General features: G+C 47.4%; 1 protein-coding gene across 2 annotated transcripts in view; it reads left to right on the top strand.

Annotated features, from left to right (window-relative positions):
* Positions 1-25998, top strand: part of sema3ab (sema domain, immunoglobulin domain (Ig), short basic domain, secreted, (semaphorin) 3Ab) — a 597101-nt gene that overhangs the window by 262016 nt on the left and 309087 nt on the right. For both annotated transcript variants that reach the window (XM_072470939.1, XM_072470937.1), the window contains exon 2: positions 18253-18444. In XM_072470939.1, the coding sequence (XP_072327040.1) occupies positions 18333-18444 (112 nt within the window). In that variant the 5' untranslated portion in view covers positions 18253-18332. The remainder of the gene's footprint in view (positions 1-18252; positions 18445-25998) is intronic.

The raw sequence follows: 25998 nt of genomic DNA, 5'->3' as shown, positions 1-25998 counted from the left end.
GAGTGGAGAATCGCGCCCACAATCTCTAAACATCTGTACTGAAAAATGAATGGAAAATAGTTGCAGTTTACTTCAATTAATGTTGGTCAGTGTTGGCATGACCTCATCAATCTAGTGGGCTATGGTTTGCTGCTTTAATGTTGAAGCTGTTTTGAAAGCTTTATAGAAACGTCTTTATGGGAACAAACGATATCAGCAACTCCATTCAGATAAACTGTTCAAAAGCACATTCCTTTCACCATCTATTCACCAATTTTATCATCAACTGGCAATACTGGGAGATACAATCCTGGTGCGACCTCCCTTTGCAATTTCTTTTTCCTGTCTGAGTCACTGATGGATGGATTTATATACTTTTCCCACTGCTTTAACATCGTTCTTAGCTCTTACAATTGACACAACTAAATAAAGGTCGGGACTTTTACATTCTCTCTTGTTCAGCCTTCGAGGTGAAGCACTCATCATCTCCAGTATTTAATAGGATTTCAGTGGGTACGTAGGTGACTGCTGAAGTGGATCGGGACCAATAGGTTCTATTGCAAACAGGACAGGACATCACAGATAACTGAGCTTTGGGTGAATTGCTGATATGGGATTTCTTCTCGTCGTGTTTCTCTCTATCTCTGATTTACATTTGCTTTCAAAGGACAATGTATCGTTTTTTATTTTGCTATCCTGGGTGAACTTCTATCAGTACTCCGCAGTGAAGCCTTCAGAATGTCTTTGTAACACTTCCTTTGACCCTCATGAGGGCGCACTGCAGGCTCGTGCTCTCCATAGAAGCTGCACTTTAATAAGCAAGTGTGAGGCATTGAGCCCAACTAGTTGTGACTGTCTCAATGTGGTCAGGTTGCTTGGCTTGGGTGGGCATCTCCGTGTCTGGGGGCACTGTAGCACAGTGTTTAGCACAGTTGCTTCACAGCTCCAGGGTCCCAGGTTCGATTCCGGCTTGGGTGACTGTCTGTGTGGAGTCTGCACTTTCTCCCCGTGTGTGCGTGGGTTTCCTCCGGGTGCTCCGGTTTCCTCCCACAGTCCAAAGATGTGCAGGTTAGGTGGATTGGCCATGATCAATTGCCCTTAGTGTCCAAAAAGGTTGGGTGGGGTTACTGGGTTACAGGGATATGGTGGGAGTGTGGGCTTAGGTAGGGTGCTCTTTCCAAAAGGGCCGGTGCAGACTCGATGGGCTGAATGGCCTCCTGCACTGCAAATTCTATGATCATTTTCTCCGACCATCTGATCTTCAGAAACGTTGAAAGGCAGCTCAAGTGAAACTGACTGAGCTTCTTGCCGTGATGCAGTCCACATTTCACAGGTATAGAGTAGGATTATTACTCTATCGACTTCAGTTCAGTCGGCAGACTTACACCTCCTCATTCCCAGACTGATGTTCAAAACCTGCTGAAGTACACCAGCTTTGGCAATTCTTCCATGTGTCTCATCATCAATATAGACTTCAGAAAGTTTACTGCCGAAGTATGTGACCTTATTGATTGTTGACAGGTCTACTCATGGACTGAAACCCTGGACTGGAGATGGGACTTTCCTGGAGCACGCTGGTTCATTTCATTTCTTCACATTTCTTCGTGCTGATCATAAGGTCAAAACTGTCCCGTGCATTGGAGAACGATCCAGATGACATTGCATGTCCAGCTCTGAACCAGCACAGACATTGGCAAACGCAAAATCAAGGCTGAATTCTCTGTTTGGGAGAATATATTTTCCCGATGGAGGTGGAGCACTCGCACTGGGAGCACAAATCAGAGGCAATTCTCTCTCCCTTCCCATGCAAATTCATGGCAAGGATTCCATTGTGAATCCCACTATTGGGCCAGCATTTTGAATGGATGGTCCAGATCAGGTGGCTGCCCCTCGCAACGCAATTTCCCCCCCCCCACCACGGGATTTTCTAGGTGGCGCCTCACCCCCACCCACAGTATGAGGGTGACCAGACACCTCCACTAGGGCCCCCCCCGCCAGAGCCCCCCATTAGAGAGACCCTTCCTGAGACAACCCCATAAAAGAGACCCCACCAGAGACCCCCATAAAACTCCTGCTGCCTCAGGAAGGCAGACAGCATTGTCAGAGACCCCTGCCACCCAGACATTGCCTTCTTCCAGACTCTTCCATCAGGCAGAAGGTACAGAAGTCTGAAGACCCGCACATCCAGACAGAGGAAGAGCTTCTTCCCCACAGCTCCTCGACTCCTCAACGACTCCCCCTCGGTCTGATCTGTTCCCTGTAAGAACACTATTCACGACGCCCTATGCTGCTCTGGCTCATGTATTTGTTTTGTTTGGCCCCTTGTTCCGCACTGTAACCAATCACTGTTTGTCGATGTACCATTTGTCAATGTTCTCTGTTGATTATTCTTTTGTCTACTATGTACGTACTGTGTACGTTCCCTCGGCCGCAGAAAAATACTTTTCACTGTACTTCGGTACATGTGACAATAAATTAAATCAAATCAAAATCAAATCAAAAATCAGATCCCCACCAGAGAAAACAGTTAAGTGCGTTCACTTCATCTTTTTCCTGCAGAAATCACTAACAGCCTTTGATGTGGTCCAAGGGCTGTCAATCATAGCTAGATATTTATGAACATTTGTGGCTAGTTTCGCAGCTGGCTGCTTTAAATCTACTGAAGGGTAAAGGGAAATGAGGTTGAACAACCCAAACAGCTGACTGCATGTGAAAGCTACCAATCACAGTCCAGCAAAATAATTTCACATTGATATGAGTAAAAGCCTTGCAGATCTAAGATCTAATGGGGTTTAAATACAACTGATGTGATTCTCCCTTTCTAGGAATTACATAAGAACACAAGAACTAGGAGCAGGAGTAGGCCATCTGGCCCCTCGAGCCTGCTCCGCCATTCAATGAGATCATGTCTGATCTTTTGTGGACTCAGCTCCACTTTCCGGCCCGAACACCACAACCCTTAATCTCTTTATTCTTCAAAAAACTATCTATCTTTATCTTAAAAACATTTAATAAAGGAGCCTCTACTGCTTCACTGGGCAAGGAATTCCATAGATTCACAACCCTTTGGGTGAAGATGTTCCTCCTAAACTCAGTCCTAAATCTACTTCCCCTTATTTTGAGACTATGACCCCTAGTTCTGCTTTCACCCACCAGTGGAAACATCCTGCCCGCATCTATCCTATCTATTCCCTTCATAATTTCATATGTTTCTATAAGATCCCCCCTCATCCTTCTAAATTCCAATGAGTACAGTCCCAGACTACTCAACCTCTCCTCGTAATCCAACCCCTTCAGCTCTGGGATTATCCTAGTGAATTTCCTCTGCACACCCTCCTGTGCCAGTACGTCCTTTCTCAAGTAAGGAGACCAAAACTGAACACAATACTCCAGGTGTGGCCTCACTAACACCTTATACAATTGCAGCATAACCTCCCTAGTCTTAAACTCCATCCCTCTAGCAATGAAGGACAAAATTCCATTTGCCTTCTTAATCACATGTTGCACCTGTAAGCCAACTTTTTGCGACTCATGCACTAGCACACCCTGGTCTCTCTGCACAGCAGCATGTTTTAATATTTTATCATTTAAATAATAATCCCTTTTGCTGTTATTCCTACCAAAATGGATAACCTCACATTTGTCAACATTGTATTCCATCTGCCAGACCCTAACCCATTCACTTAGCCTATCCAAATCGCTCTGCAGACTTCCAGTATCCTCTGCACTTTTTGCTTTACCACTCATCTTAGTGTCGTCTGCAAACTTGGACACATTGCCCTTGGTCCCCAACTCCAAATCAGCTATGTAAATTATGAACAATTGTGGGCCCAACACTGATCCCTGAGGGACACCACTAGATACTGATTGCCAACCAGAGAAACACCCATTAATCCCCACTCTTTGCTTTCTATTAATTAACCAATCCTCTATCCATGTTACTACTTTCCCCTTAATGCCATGCATCTTTATCTTATGCAGCAACCTTTTGTGTGGCACCTTGTCAAAGGCTTTCTGGAAATCCAGATATACCACATCCATTGGCTCCCCGTTATCTACTGCATTGGTAATGTCCTCAAAAAATTCCACTAAATTGGTTAGGCGCGACCTGCCCTTTATGAACCCATGCTGCGTCTGCCCAATGGAACAATTTCCATCCAGATGCCTCACTATTTCTTCCTTGAATTGCCAGGTGTTTCTTTCTCTGCCTGAGAAGGCAGGTGTATCATTGATTATCATAGAACTTACAGTGCAGAAGGAAGCCATTCGGCCCATCGAGTCTGCACCGGCTCTTGGAAAGAGCACCCTACCCAAGGTCAACACCTCCACCCTATCCCCATAACCCAGTAACCCCACCCAACACTAAGGGCAATTTTGGATACTAAGGGCAATTTAGCATGGCCAATCCACCTAACCTGCACATCTTTGGACTGTGGGAAAAAACTGGAGCTCCCGGAGGAAACCCACGCACATACGGGGAGGATGTGCAGACTCCACACAGACAGTGACCCAAGCCGGAATCGAACCTGGGACCCTGGAGCTGTGAAGCAATTGTACTAATCACAATGCTACCGTGCTGCCCGATTGTACAGGTGAATTTAAAAGTCATGATATGGATTTTTTAACATTGGCCAGGCACATGGCATATTGTCCACTCAGCAGTTTACTAAATACAACAATGTTGTCTCTCAAGTTTTTTGTGTTTGCCTTTGCCTGGTTGCGAACGTCCTCAGTTCGTCGCTCCACATTCATCTCCTCTCTCTGCATCTTCTGATGGTTGACTAGGCCATGCATTCCCGACTGCCGTACCGATCTCTGGGGTATCCTCCTCTTATGCTGGTCCTCCTGCCTTTCGCAGGTCCCTCCTGATGCCTGCTATGAGGTGACACAATGTCTGGCATTTGGTCCCGTGTATTAAGAATCATGGATAATTCCAGAAAGAAAGATGTATTTGTGTTGAGAATTGTGATTGCTTTTTACATTTTAATGGCATTAAAATAGATGTGATATAGTCCCCGCCAATTTAAACCTTTCAGAGCCAAATGAGGCCTTTGGCACTAAACCAGTTATATTACTGTTTTTGTCAATTACAAAGTTCTCGCTTACAGTGTGTAGCGCTGGCTATTTCAGGCAGAAACAGGTGTTAATTGAATATTTTGCACCTCGCTTTGAAGTAAATTACATGACAATTACTCAAGCAAGCAGTTCAGGTATATTTTTTTAATATAACAGACCGATTTACCTTGGGGATTGGTTTGACGTCTGTTACTCCTTTCAAGCTTTAAGTGGAGTACAGGTACGCTTGTGGGTCTGTTTTGGCAATCTTTGTAATTACTGCAAAAAAATAGCATTTCAGATTCCGAGTGTACGTTTACTGTGCGGAGTGCCAATGGCGTGAAGCACATGTTTTCTTGACGGCTTTATTTCTGTCCATTTCAACCTTTAATTAGTACCAGAATGCTTTGATTATGCAAACCACCCAATGTGCTTAGTGGGAAAATTGTGTTGGAACCAACATGCCCACTATAAGTGGTCGGAACCAGACCAATTTAACTAAACCCTACTTTTCTTTCACAAAGTCCACAGACTGCTGTGTGCTGTGAAATACTGTGTCCCAACCACAAATCCAATCCCACTAGATGGTTGAGTAAGATTCAAATTTTTGATTGGCACAGGAAGCATTAATTGCTGGTGAGAGCATCTGGACCCTAGAACAAGTTTGAAACTTTTGGGGAGTCAAAATAGAAGACCACAATAAACAAAACAACCCTAAATAGAAAGGGAGGAACGGGGGAAGGATGAGAACGCACTATTAGTGCCATTTAACATGTGTTTTGAAAAAGGGAAGTCTTTATCAATTGAGAGTAGTCCTTTCTCAAGTCATCTACGCATTTTGTGTTCTCGTTCCAAAGAGGAATTTCAAATTTGCGTTCAATGGAAAGAAGCAGAGGCAAATGTTTACCTGAAAAAAATATTATAACTCTAGTTGCTTCAGAATTATCGAACAGAAGTCGAGTAATTGTCTAAGGTTAGAACCTTGAGCTATTTTAAAGCATTAAACCTCAACACTGTTCACTCTTCCAGCATGGGCCATCTTGTGTTCACGAGAGATTTATCAGGAATAACACAAAATCAGCTCAAGGCGCTCTTTGAATTCATACTTTGTAGTTTGTTGTTGAAATACTGTTGTAAGAAATGTTTTTGCAACAATAGAAAACCATTCATTACAATAAATCTGCCCCTTTGTTGGTTGACCTCAATGAATTGATGCACCTTTTCACGCTATCCTCAATCCCTTCTCCGAAAAATATTAATTGTTCCTTGAATCCGTTCATGGTGTTGGCGACAAAGGATTTTCCTGTTCATTTATTGCACAAAGCAGGATGTGTGTCACCTTGGCTTCTCCTGTGGATCAGGTGGTTTGGGATTTGAGTTTACATTCTAAATGCCAATCCATCCTAATCCTGAGGAAATGCTAGGTTGTTGGAGGGACTGTCTATTGGATGAGTTTTAAAATAGATATCCTGTTCCAGTGGATTAGGTGGATGCTTCAGATCCTCTATTCGTGGAAGAGTAGCAAGTTTTTCCAGTGCCCTGGCCAAAACCCTTCCTTAACCAATATTTCCGAAAAGTCGATTGGCTGGCCATTCTTTTAAAGGATGTTTGTGGGATCTTAATGGTGCCTGACGTCAAGACCTAATGAGTAAATACTTCCTCAGTGCAGTATTAACAAAACCAGAAGGCAGTTTTGTTGCTCTTTCCAACACCTCTGCCTTTCTCTAATCTGCATCACTGTTCTCCTGGGCAGAATCTAGTTCAGTCTTGTTTTGAGCTTAACGTCACAGCATTCACTGCTGTTGCTCAACACTTGTAAGGAATAACATCACTGATCTCCTGCAAGAAGACCCCTCACCTCACATTCTTCTGTCTTGGAAACGTTTGTCCACATCCACAGTTCCTATCCTCCTTGGGTCACCCATGGAATCAACAACATATTTCCACCCCTGAAACCCCCAACACTCAATAACTCTAGCTCCCCCTGTCGCTACAATTTCAGTCATAAATTACTTCACTTTCCTGTTTCTTGACTTGTCTTCAAATTCTCCTATAAATAAAATCTTTGGCCATTTCTTCAGTCTCCCCCTGCATCTCCAAATGTACCCCCTTCCTGATTGGTGCACATCACTGTGTTAAGCACTCTGAAACAATCTAAGGACGATTACCCAATCAACAAGTTGTTTCTGTAATAAAATCAGAATGACCTGTTCAAATGAATGATTATAGATATGTATTCTGACCTAATCGGATTCTTGTCTCCTTCCTTTCTGCAAAGCAGGCACAGCAGGAGTGTGAGAAGTCTCTCTGTCAGTCCTGTTCAATGCAGGGAGCCGATTGAAGTTGGCAAAAATAAACAACGTCAATTTTGACAAAAAGCTATCCAGACATGAATCGTTCACTCTCTCTCTCTCTCCACAGATACTGTCAGACCTGCTGAGATTGTCAAACATTTCCTGTTCTTGCGACAACATCAGTATATTGATAAGTGAATAAACTGACTTCATATACTGCATATTTCAGCGCTACCATTGTTTGTTTTTTTCCAGTTTGCCAGAACCCAATTCTATCTATTTACTGATGCTAAGTTCTTTATGAAGTTAAACAAACGGCAACTTGCCAGCAACTCCCTTTGGCACTTTGAGAGTTTGGCTCAAGATGATGTCTGTGATCAAAGTGATGACATTGATTGTCCTTCTATATGACACCTCACGAACACAAGGGGCTTTACCTCGGGGTTGAGTTAAGAATTAACATGATTCATCCAACTTGGAGACAAAGCAGGTGGGAGCACAGCAACACAGGGGCATTCTAATTAGGGGCCTTTGTTTTTCCTATGGTCAGGCCTAATTTTCATCTTGTTACAGACTTTAGCATTTTGCAAGTCAGTGTTAATTATATTTCTGTCTAGGCTTGTAAAGGTCAACGTTACTTGAAATACAGGGAAATAATTGAGCTCTGTATGTGCTGCCCATATGTTGGCCATTGCGAGGCCCCTTGAAATTCCCAAACGATACCTGCCCGTTTACAAATAAAGCTGATCTGAGTTCTTCTCTGAGCTGAGATTAACGTCCGCCCAACGTACACCTCTCATGGACACATACTTGTGACAGGGAGAGTACCAGATGCAAATTTCCGAAGGATGGACTTGCAGCACCATCAGCGGATCACGATGCCACAATGCTGATTTAACACAAGCTCTGCCACCCCAACCTACAACAGAACACAAGAAATAGGAACGGGAAGACCATATGGCCTGTCGAATCTGCTCCACCATCGTGTCTTAATGTTGCATTGCGAAACACGTAGTCAACAGTATGGAGACCCTATCCACTCCCAACCAGTGCTTTTTAAAGGGATCAGCATCTGCTTAGCTAAGTTGCTTAGTTGCTGGATTCTTTCCTCTGATTGCTGTACTTCTATTACCTGCTTAATGTTTCCCTCGTCTGGAGGGAGTGGCATGGACTTTGTTACAATATTGGCCAGAATTTCCCGCCCACTATTTTTGGTGAATTAAAGGCTGTGGCATAAACCAATTGCTTCATTAGCTTGACTGGGAGAATGAACAGAGGTTACGCAGAGGACAAGTTTCTCAAAGAGGGAGGAGAAAAAGGGGGTTAGGAGCTTTCAACAATGTCCCTTCCCATAAAGGCCGACACTGTCTCCTCCATCAGGGTTAAAATGTGCAGTTATACCTCTTTCCTGCAGCAACCTGATAATTCCTGCTGTTCCCTATTATTTGCCACCTTCAGGCAAAGGTGTGAATTTTATTTGGATGATGTACGAGTCATGCTTGAATAGCTGTCAGTGAGTATAAGCTCACTATCTGTGAGAGGGTGAGGTGAAACAGATGTATGTTGGGTATGAGTCCTTGTGGATAGCGATTGTTGGTGGGCGAATGATGGGCGTGTGGTGAATTGCGCGGTGTCTGGGGTTGGTGATGCTGTTGGTGGGATATCGTCATGAGCTGGGGGGGATTTACACTGAAACACACTGTGCCGAGACACAGGGCCCTGACCAATGGGGGGGCCCATGCTGGCCGAGCACTGGGGTTCAGTCAGAGTTGATTACTCTGCATTTGCTCACTGAGCCTATCACAATGCATCAGGCTCTGATTGGTGGAAAACATTGCTCCGGACCATACGGACGGTTAACTTGTGCCGTGCACGCAAGCAGGCTTGAGAATCGACCCAGCAACAATGATGTGTGGGGTGGAAGAGTGTGAGAGTGTGTGAGGGGAGTTGGCCAGGGTTCAGACATGCAGGGAGGCAGAGTGTGTGTGGGTCAGGTTGCGTTTTGGAGGAAGGAAGAGTTTTTGATGGGGTGGGGATCTATATTTCACAGTGCATTATTCACAATGAGCCTGGCACCTCTCTGCAGCCACAGTAAACCTCCCCTTCAGAGGCACAGGCCAGCTTTAAAATGCAATAAGATTGGGCTCTCTGCTGATGTGTGCAGTCAGTGAACAATGTCAGGGAGCATTGATAGACACACAGCTATCACAGGAATGAACAGGCAGCACCAAGTTCCTGATCTGCCTGTGTACAATCAATCGGAACAGGTTAATCACAATACCTGCTCCTGTTTTAGGGGTTTAACTTCAATCCCAACAACTTCAAGTTAACAGGGTTGTCAAACTGAGTGAAACAAATTCATTTTAGTCACAGTGATGATAGATAAAGACAGTTCTGGTGAAAAAAACCCACAAATGAAATGTAACAATGATCCTAATCGGGAAGATTCCCTTGCAGCAGAATGTGGTCATGTGCAGATCCACACTGGTCCACACACTCAGAGAAAAACACACACACCCCCAACTCCCTCACTCACACACACACCCCCAACTCCCTCACTCACACACACACCCCCAACTCCCTCACTCACACACACACCCCCAACTCCCTCACTCACACACCCCCCCCAACTCCCTCACTCACACACACCCCCCCAACTCCCTCACTCACACACACACACCCAACTCCCTCACTCACACACACACCCCCAACTCCCTCACACACACACACACCCCCAACTCCCTCACTCACACACACACCCCCAACTCCCTCACTCACACACACCCCCCCAACTCCCTCACTCACACACCCCCCCAACTCCCTCACTCACACACACACCCCCAACTCCCTCACTCACACACACACACCCAACTCCCTCACTCACACACTCAGTGTAGCGCACAAAGACTCACGAGAGACAAATAGAGATGAAGTCGATGAGGCTTTATTAAGCGTGACTTTTTCCCCGCAGTTCAGTAACAGACTGGCCTGCGGGGGAGAACTCCTGGTTCTTATACTCCGCCTTCAGGGCGGAGCTAGAGGTCAACCACCTACCAGGACCCGGGATCTGTCAGCCAATGACATCATGGCTTCACAGTCCCACATGACCCCTAATGCATACTACCACACTCAGACCCACTCTCTTCCCTCACTCACACACACAGACCCACTCTCTCTCTCTCACACAGACCCACTCTCTCTCACACACACACACACAGACCCGTTCTCTTCCCTCACTCACACACACAGACCCACTCTCTCTCGCACACACACACACAGACCCACTCTCTCTCGCACACACACACTCAGACCCACTCTCTTCCCTCACTCACACACACAGACCCACTCTCTCTCGCACAGACCCACTCTCTCTCGCACACACACACACACAGACCCACTCTCTCTCGCACACACAGACCCACTCTCTCTCGCACAGACCCACTCTCTCTCGCACACACACACTCAGACCCGTTCTCTTCCCTCACACACACACACAGACCCACTCTCTCTCGCACACACACACACACACACAGACCCGCTCTCTCTCGCACACACACACACACACACAGACCCGCTCTCTCTCGCACACACACACAGACCCGCTCTCTCTCGCACACACACACTCAGACCCGTTCTCTTCCCTCACACACACACACAGACCCACTCTCTCTCACACACACACACACACACACACACACACAAACACAGACCCACTCTCTCTCGCACGCACACACACACAGACCCACTCTCTCTCGCACACACACACACACACACACACACACACAGACCCACACTCTCTCCCTCACACACACACAAACACAGACCCACACTCTCTCCCTCACACACACACACACAGACCCACTCTCTCTCGCACACACACACACACACACACACACACACACAGACCCACTCTCTCTCGTACACACACACACACTCTCTCCCTCACACACACACAAAGACAGATCCACACTCTCTCCCTCACACACACGCAAACACAGACCCACACTCTCTCCCTCACACACACAAACACAGACCCACACTCTCTTCCCCACACACACACAAACACAGACACACTCTCTCTCCCCACACACACACAAACACAGACCCACGCTCTCTCCCTCACACACACAAACACACACATACCCACTCTCTCTCACACACACACACACACACACAGATCCGTTCTCTCTCGCACACACACACACACAGACCCGCTCTCTCTCGCACACACACACTCAGACCCGTTCTCTTCCCTCACACACACACACAGACCCACTCTCTCTCACACACACAGACCCGCTCTCTCTCGCACACACACACACACACAAACACAGACCCACTCTCTCGCACGCACACACACACAGACCCACTCTCTCTCGCACACACCCACACAAACACAGACCCACTCTCATGCACACACACACACACACACATACACAGACCCACACTCTCTCCCTCACACACACACAAACACAGACCCACACTCTCTCCCTCACACACACAAACACAGACCCACACTCTCTCCCTCACACACACAAACACAGACCCACACTCTTTCCCTCACACACACACACAGACCCACTCTCTCTCGTGCACACACACACACACACACACTCTCTCCCTCACACACACAAAGACAGACCCACACTCTCTCCCTCACACACACACAAACACAGACCCACACTTTCTCCCTCACACACACAAACACAGACCCACACTCTCTTCCCCACACACACACACACACACACATACCCACTCTCTCTCCCTCACACTCACACACACACAGACCCACACTCTCTCCCCCCCACACACACACAAACACAGACCCACACTCTCTCCCCCACACACACAGTCCCACTCTCTCTCCCTCACACACACAAACACAGACCCACACTCTCTCCCCCACACACACAAACACAGACCCACTCTCTCTCCCTCACACACACACACACACACACACACACAAACCCGCTCTCTCTCCCCCACACACACACACAAACACAGACCCACTTTCGCTCCCTCACACACACACAGACCCACTCACTATCCCTCACACACACGCACACACAGACACACTCTCTCTCCCTCACACACACACAAACACAGACCCACTCTCTCTCCCTCACACACACACAGAGACCCACTCTCTCTCGCGCACACAAACAGACCCACACTCTCTCCCTCACACACACACAATCACAAACCAACACTCTCTCCCTCACACACACAAACACAGACCCACACTCTCTCCCCCACACACACAAACACAGACCCACTCTCTCTCCTCCTGTGGCTACGGGGATGGTGCAGGAGGGAGGGTTTCAGATTTCTGGATAACTGGGGCTCATTCTGGGGTCGGTGGGACCTCTACAAATGGGATGGTCTACACCTGGACCAGAGGGGTACCAATATCCTGGGGGGGGGGAAATTTCCGGATGCTCTTCGGGAGGGTTTAAACTAGTTCAGCAGGGGCTTGGGAACCTGAATTGTAGCTCCAGTGTACAGGAGGTTGAGGGTAGTGACGTCATGAGTAAGGTTTCAAAGTTGCAGGAGTGTACCGGCAGGCAGGAAGATGGTTTAAAGTGTGTCTTCTTCAATGCCAGGAGCATCCGGAATAAGGTGGGTGAACTTGCGGCACAGGTTGGTACCTGGGACTTCGATGTTGTGGCATATCTATAGAAAGCTTTAGGGTTATCCTTGATCCTACCTGCCAAAGACTTCTCATGTCCCCTCCTGGCTCTTCTTAGCTCTCTCTTTATGTCCTTCCTAGCTAACTTGTAACTCTCGAGCGTCCTTACTGAACCTTCATGTCTCAACTTTACATAAGCCTTCTTCTTCCTCTTGACAAGTGTTTCGACTGCCTTAGTAAACCACGGTTCCCTTGCTCGACCACTTCCTCCCTGCTAAATCGTGCCACCTCTCCCACTCCTGCTCTCTCTTTCTCACATACACACACATACAGACCCTCTCTCTCTCTCTCTCACTCTCTCTCTCTCTCACTCACTCACTTTCTCTCTCACACACACACTAACACCCGCCCTCTCTCTCCCATTTTTTCTATCTTAATGAGCATGTGACCTGATGGCATTTCACACAAGTGTCTCCGTGTGCCAATGGAGAGATCTTCCATTGTGACCTGAACAGATACACAGCCAGCAGTATGCGTGTCCTCGTACACCAGTCGCTGAAGGTAAACATGCAGGTGCAGCAGGCGGTAAAGAAGGCTAATGGTATGTTGGCCTTCATAGCGAGAGGATTTGAGTACAGGAGCAGGGATGTATTGCTGTAATTATACAGGGCCTTGGTGAGGCCTCACCTGGAATATTGTGAGCAGTTTTGGTCTCCTTATCGGAGGAATGATGTTCTTGCTCTAGAGGGAGTCCAGCGAAGGTTTACCAGGCTGATTCCTGGGATGGCAGGACTGATGTATGAGGAGATATTGAATCGGTTAGGATTATATTCCCTGGAGTTCAGAAGAATGAAGGGGCTGGATCTCATAGAAACCTATAAACTTCTAACAGGACTGGGCAGGGTAGATGCAGGAAGGATGTTCCCCATGGTGGGTGTGTACAGAACCAGGGGTCATAGTCTGAGGATACGGGGTAGACCAGTTAGGACAGAGATGAGGAGAAATTTCTTCACCCAGAGAGTGGTCGGCCTGTGGAATTCATTAACTCAGGAAGTAATTGTGGCCAAAACATTTCAAGAAGCAGTTAGATATCGCACTTGGGACGAAGGGGATCAATGGATATGGTTGAAGCGGGGTTAGGCTATTGAGCTGGATGATCAACCATGATCACAATGAATGGCAGAGCGGGCTGGAAGGGCCGAATGGCCTCCTCCTTCTATTTTCTGTGTTTCTATAGCTCTGGTCTGCCAGTTTCACATTATTCTCCTGTTATTGATCAGAGTAATACCATTGGCTGGTGTAATGTCACGTGTCACACAATAATGTCATCAGAGCGTTTTGCGGACTTTTGTAGAGTCCCTGTTTGAGCTGCAACTTGTAAATAATCCCCTTGCACCACAAATCTGGAGTGTGCCACCTCTCTTTGTGGCTTCAAAGAACAGAACAGCAAAGAACAGAAGACCTCCAATAACTCCAGCCTGAGTTTGGTGGTTGCTGCCATAGTCCCAGACTGGCATCACCAGCGAGGGTTACATAGTCCCAGACTGGCATCACCAGCGAGGGTTACATAGTCCCAGACTGGCATCACCAGCGAGGGTTACATAGTCCCAGACTGGCATCACCAGCGAGGATTACATAGTCACAGACTGGCATCACCAGCGAGGGTTACATAGTCCCAGACTGGCATCACCAGCGAGGGTTACATAGCCCCAGGCTGGCATCACCAGCGAGGGTTACATAGTCACAGACTGGCATCACCAGCGAGGGTTACATAGTCACAGACTGGCATCACCAGCGAGGGTTACATAGTCCGAGACTGGCATCGCCAGCGAGGGTTACATAGCCCCAGGCTGGCATCACCAGCGAGGGTTACATAGTCACAGACTGGCATCACCAGCGAGGGTTACATAGTCCCAGACTGGCATCGCCAGCGAGGGTTACATAGCCCCAGACTGGCATCGCCAGCGAGGGTTACATAGCCCCAGGCTGGCATCACCAGCGAGGGTTGCATAGTCACAGACTGGCATCACCAGCGAGGGTTACATAGTCCCAGACTGGCATCACCGGCGAGGGTTACATAGTCCCAGACTGGCATCACCAGCGAGGATTACATAGTCACAGACTGGCATCACCAGCGAGGGTTACATAGTCCCAGACTGGCATCACCAGCAAGGGTTACATAGTCCCAGACTGGCATCACCAGCGAGGGTTACATAGTCCCAGACTGGCATCACCAGCGAGGGTTACATAGTCCCAGACTGGCATCACCAGCGAGGGTTACATAGCCCCAGGCTGGCATCACCAGCGAGGGTTACATAGTCCCAGACTGGCATCACCAGCGAGGGTTACATAGTCCCAGACTGGCATCACCAGCGAGGATTACATAGTCACAGACTGGCATCACCAGCGAGGGTTACATAGTCCCAGACTGGCATCACCAGCGAGGGTTACATAGCTCCAGGCTGGCATCACCAGCGAGGGTTACATAGTCCCAGACTGGCATCGCCAGCGAGGGTTACATAGCCCCAGGCTGGCATCACCAGCGAGGGTTACATAGTCACAGACTGGCATCACCAGCGAGGGTTACATAGTCCCAGACTGGCATCACCAGCGAGGGTTGCATAGTCACAGACTGGCATCACCAGCGAGGGTTACATAGCCCCAGGCTGGCATCACCAGCGAGGGTTACATAGTCCCAGACTGGCATCACCAGCGAGGGTTACATAGTCACAGACTGGCATCACCAGCGAGGGTTACATAGTCCCAGACTGGCATCACCAGCGAGGGTTACATAGTCCCAGACTGGCATCACCAGTGAGGGTTACATAGTCCCAGACTGGCATCACCAGCGAGGGTTACATAGTCCCAGACTGGCATCACCAGCGAGGGTTGCATAGTCACAGACTGGCATCACCAGCGAGGGTTACATAGTCACAGACTGGCATCACCAGCGAGGGTTGCATAGTCACAGACTGGCATCACCAGCGAGGGTTACATAGTCCCAGACTGGCATCACCAGCGAGGGTTACATAGTCCCAGACTGGCATCACCAGCGAGGGTTACATAGTCCCAGACTGGCATCGCCAGCGAGGGTTACATAGTCCCAGACTAGCATCACCAGCGAGGATTACATAGTCACAGACTGGCATCACCAGCGAGGGTTACATAGTCCCAGACTGGCATCACCAGCGAGGGTTACATAGTCCCAGACTGGCATCGCCAGCGAGGGTTACATAGTCCCAGACTAGCATCACCAGCGAGGATTACATAGTCACAGACTGGCATCACCAGCGAGGGTTACATAGTCCCAGACTGGCATCACCAGCGAGGGTTACATGTTGTTAACAGAAGATGAAACCTGTCATCGCAGAGACCAAATTAATCATTGAGCTTCTATTTTCTTTGGTTATAACCAGTCATAGGCTTTCAGGTAACTTTGCCATGTGCACAGTTCCATGCAGTGAGCCTGTATTAGGAAACAAAGTGACTTTGAAGCTATTTACTGATGTTTGGACTATTACAAACAGTAATGAGTTTCTCTTTGAAGTACTTTCATCCAGGGTGAGATCTACCAGTGGATTACTGGTTGTGTCTGTGTGTTTGTAGATGCGGTTTCCTTTAGAAATCGGTATTTTTAGCAGTTGTTCCACATCCCTAATGAACACCTTTAAACATCTTTAATTCTGGCTCTGTGTTCTCAGCTCCCTGTGTTTAGCTGTGTAATATTGATAGCTACAAACGTTTTTACAATGGTTAAAAGGCTTCTTAAAACAATATTATGCTTGTAAAGAAAAATTCTGGTGATGCTCAACATTCCTTTAAACAATAGCTTTGCTGAAAATGGCTGTTTTTTAGCTGAAGGTGACCTGTTGTAACCTTATAGAAGCTTTTTGTGTTTTTGTTCTTTTTGCTGGAATTCCTGGTTGCTGGAGGCTAAACCGCTCCGTCTCCAATCACTTTCCACCCCACACAAACTAACCTGCTTTTATTTACATTCAGTGAACATCTCAGTTCTTCATTGCATTGCCTGGTTTGGACTGTTTGGAATAAACAATGACATTTCTGTCTCTCACTTAATTCCTGCGCGTGAGAAGTTAAGTACAGACTACCGCAGGGGGCAGAATGAACTCAGGCCAGCTCCTTTTGCGAAATATTTGTCAAGTAAAGAAATGGTGTTTTTTTCCCCCTCTTTTTTTCTGCTGTCCAATTGCCGATACACAGTTAAGCAAGGTCAACGTAGCTGGTAAACTAATTCATTGGTCACAGAAAGAGACTGTGTGTGTGTGTGTGCGAATGAAAGAATGAGACAGAGAGAGCAAGTTCATATCTACATACAATTGTTGTCCCTGTGTCATATTAAAGGATTTAATTTGAGCCCACAGCCTCAGGCAGGAAAGTTATGGGGATTAGGGAAAAGTGTGGGAACTACTAAAATTGATGATTTGTTTAATTTGAATATCATAACGCCACAATGGAATAACTGAAAAGAAATGCTGATTGCAATGTGCAATACAGACAGAGGTTAGATGATTAAAATCCAACTGATGAGGATTAGTTCTTGTGAGAAGCATGAATCATCTGTACTCGCTCTTGTTAAAGTGCGAAACAGTAATTCATTTATTCCACAGAGATGTCAATAAATTATGTTTTATTATTTTCATTTAGGAAATGATGGCGCATGATAAACAGCTGGCTTCCTTCATCCCACCTTTCGGAAACAATCCCAGCTTGTTTAATTGAACTGATATCCTGAAAGGGGTGTCCTTTGAAAGCTGTAGGAACTAAACTATTCCCTCCTCTCTCTCTCTCTCCCCACAGCTTTGGCTGTTCTTCGTCATGCTGCAGTAACAAGGGAGGAATGAGATGTGCAATCCTGGTTTGCTCCTCCATTGTCAGTAAGGCTTTGGAGCAGAGAGAAAAGGACTCTGCCCACAGAGATCGTCATTTACTGCCTTCAGTGAAAAAAAGTGGAAGCTCCTTATGACTGCCTGCGGGCACTGAAGTGAAGCTACGGAGCAGGATTAGCCGAAGCCAGTAGCTAAAAGGAGCAGAGTAAATAAAAGGCGTTCAGCAAAAACAGCGCTGCTGTATTCAAAAGCTTTATGTTCCCACAGAAAAAGCTTCACAGTTGTACCTCATAATCTGGCATCTAGCCTGAGTGTGGTCATTAAACTGGGTGTGTAGAGATTATTCCACTTGACTGGTGGAATGAGCAGTTGTTGGAAGAGAAATCTGCTGGTAGAGGCTGGCGCAGTCTTTTGCATCACACTGACTTTGTTCACCTGTCACCTGCAGGTTCTAGGCTTCCTTTGACTGTGTGAGGTTTATAGTCCAGAGACACTTTACTGAATCTTCACAGAAACAAGCTGCAAGCCATGGGCTGGCTCTTTGGGATCCTCGGACTCTGCTCCAGTCTGCTGCTTCCTGCTGTGGTGAACTGTCAGAACGGGAAGAACAATGTTCCAAGATTGAAGCTCACTTACAAAGGTAATCCGTTCTCCTCCCTTCTACGCCTTCCTTCTCTCTGTTTCTTCTTTATTTCCCAGTCCTCACTGTAGAATGGTTCCTTTTCGTTTGTGACACCTTTCACTTTGCATTGTATATTTTTCTGGGGTTTTTTCTGTTCAATTTTGTTAAGAGTATTTTGTGTATTTAATCTGATATTTTACAGGAAAAATCCTCAGTTTCTTGCTGTTAACTAACGCCTTAAAAAGGTGCAGTTACATGATGTTTAGAATTGCACAGATTGAAAAAAATTAATTTCTGTTGTCAGAGTCAGCTGTGAAACGAGTTAAAATTGATTTAATTTTGTGATGGATTTTAAAACATTTATTTAGGACAAGTTCTGATCGACATTGTTCAGTGACTGGGCAAAATGTTAAAATAAGATGTTGTTTATTGATTGATTTTTCTTGATCCATGGCTAACAAACCTGTCCTGGAGCTGCCACAGAAACAGAAAATAAAATATTGCACATCCTAAATTTGTTACTCAAATGTGAGTTCACCTTAGTTGAATGGCTAACCCAATAGTTGCACAGTTTTGTTTAAAGTTGTGTTGCAGTGTTTGGTAATCGTCATTTTCACTGAAAAATAAATGGAATTAGAGAATGCATTCTCAAAACAGCAGTTAAAAACTCATAAATTGTCCAGAATTTCAAGTAATAAAAAGAAAATTTGATTTATTCAGTCACCACAAACCAGTGACTCTAAACAGGTTGGAATGTGAATGTAACCCTGAAAACACTGGTGAATATCTCAGAAGTTCAGTCTTCTCCATTCACTGAGAATCAATTTTTTCATCATGGGTCTTGTCCAGAGTTGACCTAGGCCAGGATATACATGAAGAAAGGAGTCACAAATGCACATGTAAATCTTGAGGCAATTCCACCTTGAATCTATTCCACCTCCTCAGAATTTAAAAGATAATTTAACATTTTATACTCCAGAACTTTCAGTTGCAATATCTATGCATTTTCACCCTGATAAAGCTGTCTCCTATATTAGCAAAAATGTAAATGCATAAAAACATATGAATGTCATTCTGCCCATGTGAAGTGAGGTTTTAGGACTGGGCCAATAGCAAATCAGTACAGGAACTCCACTTTCCACAACTCTGAATCGGCACGCACCAAATGTAATAATGCTGACTGTGCTGTTATTTGGTGATATTTTAAAATCTTTGTTTGTAATCCATTAAATGAAGGGCTTTAATCTACACATGGTAATGTAAACATGTTACTGTGGTTTACCCCTGATCAAGAACAATGTTATGCCTTGCATTCACACGAGCTGTGGGAAATGCAGAGTAACGAAGCATGAAGAAGTTCCTGCAGGTATGATGTTAAACAACGGGTCGTGCTTCCTGTTCAGGTGATGGCATTATTCCCCTGCCCAATACCCACCCCTCAACAACCGACAGCCTGACTGTTCAGAGTAATGTGGTTTGTGGGGTTGTAATTAGTGTGGAATAGCTGCTGCTTTTTGCCGTGTACCTACAGTGCAAAAGGTCATTTATTGTGTGACACATTTGTCTCATTTTAACACGATGATAAAATGGGCTGGAAATGGAAAGACGTTGTTTCCCCCGATTAGATTTTTTTCCATGGTGTGTTTGAACAGCGCACACACTGCTTTCAGTAACGGCAGGAAGCAATCTTTGTTTTCACCGAACTCCAGCTGCAGCTAACATTGGAGTTACAATTAAATCTGAGCGCATTGGAGCAGATTTAGCCTTGGCTTTAGTTAGTCTTACACCAAAGGAACACTGACGATAGTCAGTTTGCCATTCCTTCCTCACCATTACATCGCCTTTCAAACAAATATTGATTCTGCATATTTTTAAATTACAAATTCATGAAGCCAAGCATCCAGTTTTTTTTCTTCCATTTTATTGGCGCAAATACCATAGTTTGACTGTAATATAGCTTGATTACAGGGTTCCTGAATGTAAGCAGAGCAGATTCAAGAGGAAGTTCAAGTGCGGCACGGTGGCACAGTGGTTAGCACTGCTGCCTCACAGCACCAGGGAGCCGGGTTCGATTCTGTGTGCGGAGTCTGCACGTTCTCCCCATGTCTGCGTGGGTTTCCTCCGGGTGCTCCAGTTTGCTCCCACAGTCCAAAGATGTGCAGGATAGGTGGGTTGGCCACACTAAATTGCCCCTTAGTGTTCCTTAGGTTAGATGGGGTTATTGGGATGGGGTGCGGTCCTAGGTAGGGTGCTTTTTCAGAGATTCGGTGCAGACTCGATGGGCTGAATGGCCTCCTGAACTGTAGGGATTCTATGATTCAATGTTGCTGTTCTTCCCTTCCAACTAGGTGGAGCCACATTACGTCTGTCACAAATCCCATTATGTCGGGAAAATCTGGCGCGTGATCCAAACCGGAACTTGTACCTGGCGCAAGTCAGTTTGCGATCTTCCTGGGCCCTTCATGCTGATGTGATCCAGATCTCGCCCAGAACGTGTGAGAACCTGACCAGCCTGCATTAGAATTCATTGTATGTGGAGGGCACAGCAGAGCAGCGATATTCTGGAGGGGACGTGCCACTTCCTCTGAGTTGGAAGACCAGGAGTGAGGGGAGGGCGGGCCTGCGAAGGCCCCGGAAAATGGAGGACAGGCAGCAGCCAGGGTGTGACAGACCAGAGAGATCATATCATCCAGATTCCACACAGCCTTACCTCCGAAGTTCTCTGACATCTCACCAGTGTGGTGGGCCTGGGTTGTCCATGTGAGTGAGACATTTGTCAAGGCAGGAGGATGATGGTGACTCTCTGTGAGGAAGGTTGTGATTCTCCTCAAGTTCGGCTCACATCTGACTCTTGTCTGTCTGCTGACTGCACGCTGACTACTGGGCTCCTGTCTGAGTGAGGTCAGGGGTACATTTCGTTGTCCCACAGTGTGTGGCAAATCATTACAGTGCCACATTACCCACTCCCTTAGTAACGGTGCCTGACTTCATCCATGTCCACTTTGAGCTCTTAAAATGTTTTAATGTTGTGTGGCCTTCCGATATGTTTAGGTGTTACCCCAGGATTAGAGGTAGAGGCAGCCTGCTTCCTTCTGTGCCCTGAAGCCTGAGATGACCTTGGCGGGCGTCCTCTGCAGGACCTGGACATGGGGGACCCAGCCGACACTCCGATGTCACTGGTGTTGCCGTGTCATCCTGTTCTGCCCATTGCCCCTGAGACGCACCGATGTCAGGAAGCGGGATTCAGAAGGTGTTCAGGCTGCCAGAGTGTCCATCGTGAAAGGCCCCGGAATGGGCTCCGTCGCTTTCTTTTGAGTTTAGGAATAGAGATGTATAACTGCAATTGTAAAGGGCCTTGGTGAGGCCACACCTGGAGTATTGTGAGCAGTTTTGGTCTCCTTACCTGAGGAAGGATGTTCTTGCTATGGAGGGAGTGCAGCGAAGGTTTACCAGGCTGATTCCTGGGATGGCAGGACTTTCATATGAGGAGAGACTAAATCGATTAGGATTATATTCATTGGAGTTAAGAAAAATGAGAAAAATTCTAACATGATTAGACAGGGTAGATTCAGGAAGAATGTTCCCGATGGTGGGGGAGTCCAGAACTCGGGGTCATAGTTTGAGGATAAGGGGTAAACCTTTTCCGACTGAGGTGAGGAGAGATTTCTTCACCCAGAGAGCGGAGAATCTGTGGAATTCACTCCCACAGAAAGTAGTTGAGGCCCAAACGTTGTGTAATTTCAAGAAGGAATTAGATACAGCTCTTGGGGCTAAAGGGATCAAGGGATATGGGGAGGAGGCGGGATCAGGGTATTGAACTTGATGATGAGCCATGGTCATAATGAATGGCGGAGCAGGTTCGAAGGGTCGAAAGGCCTCCTACTGCTTCTATTTTCTATGTTTCTATGTTCTCCTCCCTCGGGATGGTTGTCGGCCCCGGGGCTACACCATGGGATGGAGGGGCAGCGGCAGTGAGATCCAGAAGCCTCTGTCACCTGGCACTGCCAGTCCTGGAGGCCTGCACCATGGTGTGGAGCCCCGCAGCAATGGACCTCTGTGTCTGCTCCATGTTCTTGAAGATCTCAGCCATGGACCTCCACCACTCATGCTCAAACATCCTGGGTGGGATTCTCCCTTCCTGAAAACGGACGGGAATCACTCCGGACTTTTTCCCAAAGGGGGCTAGCAGAGCCCCGGAATACATCCCGCAGCTCTGGCTGCCGGCGGGGCCCTGCAGTTACGCCCACATGGCCACGCCCGTCTTCGCGCCGGCCCCTGTGCAACATGGCGGAGCCCTGCAGGGGCCCAGCGCGGAGGAACATAGGCCCCCCCAGAATGAGCGCGCCCGCCGATTGGTAGCCACCAATCGCGGACCTGGCCACCGTGGAGGCCCCCACCGGAGTCGGATCCCCCCCGCCCCCCCCACCAGGACGGCCCCCGCATCCAGAACGAAGAGGTCCCGCCAGGTGGGGCCACATGTGAAGCACGCCGGCGGGACTCGGAGGGCAGTCGGCCCGTCCAGCGCAGAGAATTGCCGCGGAGGCCGCTTTCAATGGCCCCCGACCGGCGCCGTGTTGATCACCCGCGCACGACTGTCGGTGATTCTCCGGTCGCCGGAGAATTGCGTGCCAGCGTGGGAGCCTATTTTGGGTAATTCTCCATCCCTGCGCCCAGCTTAATTTTGGCGTGGAGGGTCAGAGAATCCCCCCCCCATCCCAGGCTTTCCTCTGCAGTGTTGGTCTCGGTGCCACCTATCAGCACCAACATCTCCTGTGACTGAAGACCTTGGAACTCCGCCTTTCTGCCTTGTAGTTGCAGGAATGTCGCTGACCGGCTCTCCTGGATGTCTTGGAGTAATCGAGGGTCGTGAGGGGCTCCAAATGGCCCAGCCTCATCAGATGGTGGTCCTGCAAGACAAACAACATGGGGTCAGTGAATGGAAAGGACACGGCGCTGGGTAACTCACTGGAAACAGGTTATATGGATGAAGGTACAGTGAATCCTGACCACACTCTCAGTCAGTCCCGGCTCACTCCTGGCCCTCCCCCACAATCTCCATAGCCCTTTGCTCAGAAACCCAATCTTCTCCCTCTTACTCTGAGTGACCGTCTCCTGCGGGGGCACCAAGGGGCCATTGTGAGCCGGACGCCTCACGGACTGGGGGTCAACTGCAAGTGGCACCGTGCCTGGACAGGAGGGGTTGTGATGAGGAGTGTCAGGGTGTTCTGAGGAAGGTGCTGGGGGCTCGGTTGTTGGGAGGGTGCAAGGTGGCAGTGAATGAATTAAAGGTGACATTCCAGGGGAGGGAGATGGGAACTGACCCTTGCAATTCGAAGGAGATCATTGTTGTTTTTACATTGGGAATCGGAGCTGCCTCCGCATGCCAGGCGGAGTGGTCACGTGACTTTGGGGTCCTCTGCCCACATTGGGGTACAGGCCCCACCTCTCCACGGCATCTGGAATTCTGTTCAGGTCTCCCTCCAGGAAGTGAGGAGCTGCTCTCTGTGCTGCCATCCTGCTGGATGGACTGGGAGTGGATGCCGAGGGGTTGCTTATCTGCAGCTCCCCTTTGTTAGCACTGCACAGCTGAACCCCACGTCAGGTCATTCAGATGCCTGGGGCCACCAGCTCGATTTGATTCATGTGGGAACGTGTGCAAAGATCACGTTCAGTTTCGCAACAGCTGAGCCAACAGGAATCGCACCGGCTTTTGCACAAGAGATGATAATAATAATAAACTTTATTGTCATAAGTAGGCTTACATTAACACTGCAATGAAGTTACTGTGAAAATCCCCCAGTCGCACATTCCGGCGCCTGTTCGGGTACACAGAGGGAGAATTCAGAATGTCCAAGTTATCTGACAGAACGTCTTTCGGGACTTGTGGGAGGAAACCGGAGCACCTGTTTCCTCGGGTCACAGACAGTGACCCAAGCCGGGAATCAAACCCGGGTCCCTGGCGCTGTGATGCAGCAGTGCTAACCACTGTGCCACATGCCACCCCATTTTTCTGAAAATTCCGCCATTGTCCTCCCTTCTATTTCTATCGAACGATCCAGCACGATTTGAGCCATTTGTCTCACTGTGCCTCTTCCTGAAAACGGAGAAAATCATTTGCTGCACGCTGAGTGTGTATTTCCGTTGCGAATCTGCCCCGCTGTTGCTGCCAGCTGGAGTGGTGTCCGGTGCGAGTCCCATGGATGTTTCAATAGTTACTCTGGAGTTTGAACTGATTTTTTTTCTAACTCTTGAAGAGTAATTGTCAGGGTAAAACTGACAGAACCATCTGGAGTCAGCAATTTCGATCGCTCCTGTCGTATGGTTCCGTGCCCAGTGCAATTGCCCAGGAGGTGTTAGCGATTCTGGGCAATTAGCGGGTAAACTCTTACGTGGGAACATCTGAGCGAGATTCCCAGCACTAATTGCGACGCAGGGGAACCCGGAGGTTATTGGAGCAGTGTTACATTAAACATTAACGCAGTGAAATCAACTCTTCATTTAGGATATCTTTTACACTTCTCACTGTATTTTTAAAATTCATTTATGGGATGTGAGTGTCAAAGCTCGGCCCGCATTTATTGCCCATCTTTCATTTCCCTTCAGAACGTGGTGGTGAGCCGACTTTTTCCTCTGTTGCAGTCCACCCACAATGCTGTTAGGGAGGGAGTTCCCAGAATTTGACCCAACAACAGTGAAGGAACGGCCAATTATATTTCCAAGTCAGGATGGTGAGTGGCTTGAGGGGGATCTTCCAGGTGGTGGGGTTCCCAGGTATCTGCTGCCCTTGCCCTTTGAGAAAGAGGTGGTCGTCATTTTGGAAGGTGCTGTCGAAAGAGCCTTGATGAGTTGCTGCAGTGAATCTTGTCGAGTCATATATTCTATAGGTTGGAGATGGCTATTTTCCAATTAATTGTCAATGTCACACTGACGTGACCCAATAATTCAGGATGCTGAGAGTTATGGGAACTCTGGGCTTTATTTACTGTGAAATGTAACACTTTGTTAATTCCAATGCCATTACAGAGATGACAGGTCAGAGTAACTGCGCTACCCCATTGCCCCAACCCTAGGTCACTACATCTTGACTCCCTATCCTCTCTTACCAAAGGGTGGCTGCCACCAATATTGAGGCATTCTTCAATCACACTTTGCAAAAGTAACTGCTTCTTACCCTGTGATACTGGGCGAGCCACAGGTCAGATGCAAGATTGTACCCACGTATCAAATATGGGCTTGACCGAATTTCTACTTGGTGGAGTTCTGTTTATGTCCAAGAATGAAGTATTTTATTGTTTGTTTATTTCTTCAATTTTCATCCAGTATTCTCCTCATTTCTCCTGAAAATTTTAACTCAGGTGTCCAATAATACCTAACCCACATGGACACTACTGCTGTACTATTTAACTGTGGGGGCGTCACACATTGACCCATTCCTGACCTCACAAACACTTGCTGCATTGGTAATTAGAGAAAGTCAGGTTATGTTTTCCCTTCTGCAGTAAATAAATAAACAGATTACTGCAGCCTTCTGACTGTTCCAGGTGAGTTAAGTTAAGGAGCCACAGACCAGGG

This window comes from Scyliorhinus torazame, chromosome 13 (assembly GCF_047496885.1).
Source record: "Scyliorhinus torazame isolate Kashiwa2021f chromosome 13, sScyTor2.1, whole genome shotgun sequence".
Taxonomy (NCBI): domain Eukaryota; kingdom Metazoa; phylum Chordata; class Chondrichthyes; order Carcharhiniformes; family Scyliorhinidae; genus Scyliorhinus; species Scyliorhinus torazame.
The sequence above is the reverse complement of the archived record's forward strand: the minus strand, read 5'-3'. Positions and strand labels throughout refer to the sequence as shown.